The 6,231-nt window shown below is 41.4% G+C and overlaps 1 protein-coding gene across 1 annotated transcript in view; it reads right to left on the bottom strand.

Annotated features, from left to right (window-relative positions):
* Window positions 1-1,229: 1,229 nt before the first annotated feature.
* Window positions 1,230-6,231, bottom strand: part of LOC101857746 — a 19,792-nt gene continuing 14,790 nt past the window's right edge. The window contains exons 7-10 of the mRNA XM_005107928.3: window positions 5,885-5,998; window positions 4,083-4,291; window positions 3,112-3,201; window positions 1,230-1,546 (exon numbers count right to left, since the gene is read on the bottom strand). Coding sequence (XP_005107985.1) covers window positions 1,522-1,546; window positions 3,112-3,201; window positions 4,083-4,291; window positions 5,885-5,998 — 438 coding nt within the window. The 3' untranslated portion in view covers window positions 1,230-1,521. The remainder of the gene's footprint in view (window positions 1,547-3,111; window positions 3,202-4,082; window positions 4,292-5,884; window positions 5,999-6,231) is intronic.

Raw genomic sequence — 6,231 nt, 5'->3', positions numbered from 1 at the left:
GTGTTGAGGGCTTTGTTCTACTTATAAAGGGCAGCAAGTTTGAAACGATTAAAACCATTTATAGTCACCACGGACAGAAACACGCCGGTGTCGACCTGAAATTTGACAGGGTTATTGTTGACAATGAACTCCACATCTATGGGTCTGGCTCTAGACCTTGAGTCAGTCAAGTTAAAAAGATGGAAGTTGTCATAGGCCTAATCAGCATTATCAAGTTCATCTAACATGACGTGTGTCTTATGTTTTTGTGAATTGCTCTGCCATTTCGCTTTGTTTGACGGCGCTGCTAGTCCAAACTTGGTTAGCTTAGGTTTAAATATACACGTTCTGGATATATGACCCAATTTAGAATAATTGAAACGCTTTTCATTTTTAAACTTGCAAGCAAGTGGGGCATGTGGACCACCGCAACGGCTACATGAGTTGTGAGATGTTTTACGTTGAGACGTGGAAAAGTTTAGCATTGTGTCATTTCTATGTCTGTCTGGGCCCTGAAGCTCTCTAGCTGCTTCTGCTGTCGCCGTTGTAGTCACTGTTACTTCAACAGCCACACGAAGTGTCAAGTCTGTTTTTGCGAGCAACTTACGTTGAACACTTTCATCATTAATGTTGCGTATAAATTTTTCACAAAGCTGCTCTTCCGGTTGAGCTCCAAAGTAGCAGTGGCAGGCTAACTTTTTCAGTTCTGCTATTACGGTTTGAATGTTCTCACATGAATGGCGTATTCTAACTTCAAAAGTAACTCGTCGAAGGAATTTAGGAGGTGGGGGTTCATGATGATTGCGTAGCAATGCACATATTTCCTGAAAAGATTTATCTGTGATGGTGTGGGGCATGCACAAGTGCTTGAGTAATCTATACTGCTGTGCACCAATAACTGTAAAAAAATATTGCTCATTGCTTGGAATAATAGAATTAGCCTCAAAGTAGAACTTTAATCTTTCTTTATAGTCTGAGAAGTTTTCTTTCATTCGTACAAATTTATCGATTCTGCCAAACAGTGACATGGCTTCTGTACGTGTTGTTTTTTATACTGTACTCAAAGTGGAACTACCTTGATCTGGACAGCAAAGAGCTCTGTGGAGTGAAGAAATACCTGCATAGCATTAATCTTTCATTACTTCACAAGTTTAATCTTCGTCGCCAAATATGTGATGTCTCATTATGGCTTGGATAAACATAGATAATTCAGCACAACAATCGTACACATAAATCAGCAACCGACCATGTTGGGTGTTTATGACACAACTGAGTGCAAACTTTATTGTTCATCCTGAATTACTTGATTCAGAGAAGGAGACATAACTACGTAATGAACGATAGTTTACCAAACACAGTTACTGCTCATTTAAGAGATATTGCTGAGATATCCAGTGTGACGTCAGCGATCTCACAGGTCAGTTGTAAGTTTATTAATGGTGCAGCCAGAAAGTAAATCCTGGGGTAGTTTTTGCTATCTTTGTTTTCGTCTTTGTCGTGGTCTCCCACGAGAGACTTGATTACACAGGGTGGGCGTGTCGTCTAAGGTGCTGGTGAGAGCTTACAGCTGGGAGGAAGAAGAAAGAAAATGATAATCAAATACAAAAGAAAAGTAAGTTGTAGACTTTTGTTTGCTATTTAACCTTTGTAAAAATGTTTTGTTTGTTGCTTTTTCTGTCGTGTTTCTTTTTTTTTTTCAACTTTACTTTAACGTTTACATTTCTAGGGGTTGGATGGGTAGGTGGTTTTTGGTCTCGTGAAAGAAGGATAGGGCCTACTTATCCCCAATTTTCTTTTGTGACTTCTACCCTTATGAATCGTTAACGTGCGCAACTTGCATGCGAGATCTTCAACATTTTACGCTCTTATCCAAGAAGGTTAAGTTTCCGATCTAACCTCCCTGCAGATCAGGGGTGTGGCTGTCAGACAGTAGTAAGGATCAGCCAGGAGTAGCAGTAGAAAGAGTCGGGAGTAAAGGAGAGAGGAGCGTAGAGGAAGATAGATGGTAGGGTGGGGGGAGAGGGGGGGGGGGAGCAGACCGCATAGCGGAACAAGAAGACAGGAAACGAGCACATAATTTTCGAGAAACAAAGTAGGTGGCCAGCGGGTGCTCTGGTGTGGTTTGCTCCTTTTCTCCTATCAAACATCTGTCGTCCTTGTCTCTCTTCCTTCTTTCTTTTTTTGTTTTAGTTTAGTTTTAATACAGGCTTTACGGCGCTCACAACTGCTTAAAGTTATATGAGCGCCAGAAGATTAGAGGTGTTACAAGAGAGTAACAAACATATAAAAGAAGGAGGAGAGATAAGGATAATAGATATTTGATAGGGAAGAAGAAGCAAACCACACAAGAGCACCCGCCAACCACCCACATTCTTTTTTGTGTGTGGTATGTTGCCCTTAAGTAAGTCGCTAATCTTCGGTAATTACATGCTCTGATTGTGTTTCAAGGGCCCCAAAACTCTCACTAAAAAATAAAAATTATCGCTGATAGGCTTTGAGAACGGATCTTTGATTAAAAGGCGAACATTGGACATGTAGCTCTGGACCACGAGAACCCCTTCAGTGGTGGTCAGATGTGGGTGACAAGGTAAAACAGAATGGTAGTCATGGCGCATCGTTAGCTCAGTTTGTATCACGCTAGACCATGGAGTTTATGGCTCTGGTTCGAATCCCCAACATGGGAATTTTTTAAACTGTGGTTGTTTTAGCATATCCTGACAGTGTTGAAAAAAATGTTAAATCTATTTAGTTTGGTTTTAGAGAAGGTCTTACGGAACACAGACAGGTCATAAAAGTACCAAAGATCAGATGTGTTACCTGAGCGCGACAAGCAAAGAAAAGAAAGAGGAGAGATACGTTAGATAGATGTTTGATAGGAAAGAAGGAGAGATAAGAGCGATAGATGTTAATAGGAAAGAAAGAGGAAATATATGTAAGAAAGCTGTTTGACAAGAAAAAAGAAGTTGAGATTAGTAAAATAAATGATTGATAGGAAAGAAGGAGGAGAGATAAAGACAATAGACAGGAAAGACGGAGCACGTTTTAACATATACAAAGAGGACACCGACAGAGACATGTGAGGCGACGATGGTTTGACCCTCCCCCCGCCCCCCGCTGTGTGGGTTGACCTACTTGTCGCTGCTCTCCACGTCCGCCATGACGTACTTCCGGCCCAGGGCCCGAGCTCGGCCGTACCTGCTCAGGTGTCGGGTCCCACTCACCCTGGGAACAGAACCAGCCAAAGTCACAAACAAACCACAGGAAACTATGTTAAAACAAAGAAATGAATGAATGAATGAATGAATGAATGAATAAATAAATAAATAAATAAACACATTATAGATTATAAATTATGAATGAATGAATGAATGAATGAATAACCGAATAAATGAATTGATGAATTACTGAATAAATAAATAAGTTATAGATTATAGATTACAAATAAATGAATAAATGAATGAAGAAATGATTAATTGATTAAAATAATATATATGAATAAAGTGTTGGTCAGGGCTATTCCGAGATGAATGGCAGACAATATCGTTCTCCAGTTACAACAGAGTCTAGGTTTCTCTTTTCTTATTTGTGTGTGTTGTGTTTGTGTCTGTGTCTGTGTGTGTGTGTGTGTGTGTGTGTGTGTGTGTGTGTTTGTGTGTGTGTGTGTGTGTGTGCCTACGTTCCAATGAGGATGTGGGAGTGTGGGCACGCGTGTGTATGTTTTACATTGGTCATTCAGAATTAGCAAGTCTACAAGACGTATTGTTTTCATGATCAGCAGAATGTCGACCTGGTTTCGCTCTTCCTTGTTATGACAGTAAAAGCGTGAAAAAAACAAACAGCCCCGAAATATTACATGAATAAAACGCCATTAAAAAATGGTTAGAACTCGTAAGAATTATTTTTGTAGTGTACGGCAAGCTAACATAAAAGTAGGCTAACACTCGGGTTAACCAACACAAAAGCAAGCAAAAGCAAAAATCGAACGAACTAAAGGTGAAAAGTAAAACAAAAACAAAAACAAACAAACACAAAAACACAATCATAAAAACAAACACAAAACTAACAAATAACAAACACAAAAACAAACAAACACGGAGACTGACCAGTCTGTGCCTTTCTTCCCGTCACAATCACCACACAGTCCTTGCATGTTCCCAGAGAAAGTGGCCCTAGGCGCCATGACCCTGGCCCTCTGGTCCCCGTCAAACTGCACGATGGCGTCACAGGGCAGACGCACGCTGATGACACCACCAGCGGAAGTGACGTGGAAAGACCCCTGGTCCTGGGGTACCGATGACAACCGTCCGTTGATCTGAGAAAAACATTGTTATTGTTACTGTTAATGTTCTGCATCCTCACCTCCCCTAAGAAATTTTTAACAATAATATTGGGTTTAATCAATCAAAAAGAAACCAAAAAACAACAGATAAAAAAAGAAACAAGAACAAACCACCTCCCTAAAAAACAACCACCCCCCTTCCCCGCAAATCCCCAACCCAAAAGCAAAAACAAAACAACGATTATAACCCAACATAGAAAAAACAAAAGTCAAACAAAACAGCTACCTCGGCTCGACCTGTGGCGGCCAATCTGGGCTGAAAGGGGCACAACAGCTATGGCGATTGACGGACACACTTGGAAAACGTTTCCTCGAGAGATTCGAACACACGTCTACTGTGCAAGGCAAGACATCAAAACTAACGTCACAATGATAAACACGGTTTACAACAAACCTTTCTTTCAGGCAGGCTACAGCAATATACGTGTATACTGTGTACACTTTAGGCTTCAAGGTTAGAAAAACAAAACGAGTGAACAAGAAGATCCTTAAGACACTTCAACAATTCGTTTAGGTCCCTCAACAATCATGTGTACCTGGTGGCGTCGGTGGCCTAGTGGTTAGGCTCTCGGACTTGCAACCGTAAGGTCGTGGGTTCGAATTCCGTCAGGGACCCGACGTTGTGTTCTTGGGAAAGGCACTTTGCACACATTTTCCTCACTTCACCCAGGTGGAAATAGGTACCCGGCTATAGACAATGAACGATCTTGTCAGTTTGATAGTGTTTGAGCGCGTGAAATCCGCAGCTTGCACTGTATGCTTCCGCGGAAGCCGAGAATGTTTCTGAGTGTTCTCTGAGGGTCTGCTGGGGTAATAATAGTTGTAAAGCGCATAGAGCATGCTCTTGAGCATGGATATGTACTATATAAACGCATTTATTATTATTTATACCTTTGTGTAACAATTCGCTTACGTCCCTCAACGACCACGTTTACCTATATGACTGTATTGTTTTACATGGGAGGTGGATTTTTACGACCATACAGACCAGGACACCCAATTAAAAGACCAGACGAAAATAAACTGTCCCGCATGAGAATCAAACCCACGCCTTACGTGTGCAACGGCAGAACATCAGTGAGTTGGGGGAAAATACCAAGTCATCCGCTCAATACTACAGAAGACCTGCACTTGTCCCTGCCACTTCCTGCCAGATCTGGACGTTAGCAGCTCCTGCTAGATCTCAGGGGAATTACTTCTCCTTTTTGTTTTAGTAAGAGTTTTACGGCACTTGCAACACACTTGGGTCATATAAGTGCCGAAGGTTAGATGTGTAACAAGCAAGTAACAAACACGAAAAAAAGAAATCGGAGAGATACGGACGATACGGAAAGAAGGAGCAAACCACACCAGAGCACCCGCCAGCCAGCCACAGTCCATCTCCGATAGAACTAAGACAAGTAGCCTATTACCCACAGGTAAACGTGATCTTTGAGGGACGTAAACAGAATGTTACAAATAGGTAAACGTCATCTTTTTTAGATTCCCTGCTTTTTTTTGGGGGGGGGGGGTAAGTTCCGGATGAAGCCACGTTTTGTTTTAGTCAGGTTTGATGTTTCAACTTGCCAGAACGATGCCAGATTGTCCAATGTGTGCCGTGTCAGCAGCGACGATGACGTCAAGGCTCTGTGTGAAGGCTCCCCGTGTGTAGAGGGAGTCGGGTCTGCGCCGGTTGTGAACCTGCAGTCAGAGAAAGGACCCCTTTAGGCATGGAATTGTTTGTTTGTTGGATATCAGTATTTATTTGTTTATTTATTTATTTATTTATTTACATGTATCTATTTATTCATTTGGTTAAGCACTTCCCCTTCCTGAGTCTACCACAAAGCATCTATCTATCTATCTATCTATCTATCTATCTATCTATCTATCTATCTATCTATCTATCTATCTATCTATCTATCTATCTATCA

Source organism: Aplysia californica, unplaced genomic scaffold, assembly GCF_000002075.1.
Source record: "Aplysia californica isolate F4 #8 unplaced genomic scaffold, AplCal3.0 scaffold00644, whole genome shotgun sequence".
Lineage (NCBI taxonomy): Eukaryota > Metazoa > Mollusca > Gastropoda > Aplysiida > Aplysiidae > Aplysia > Aplysia californica.
Note: the sequence above shows the minus strand (reverse complement) of the source record. Positions and strands in the feature narration are given on the sequence as shown.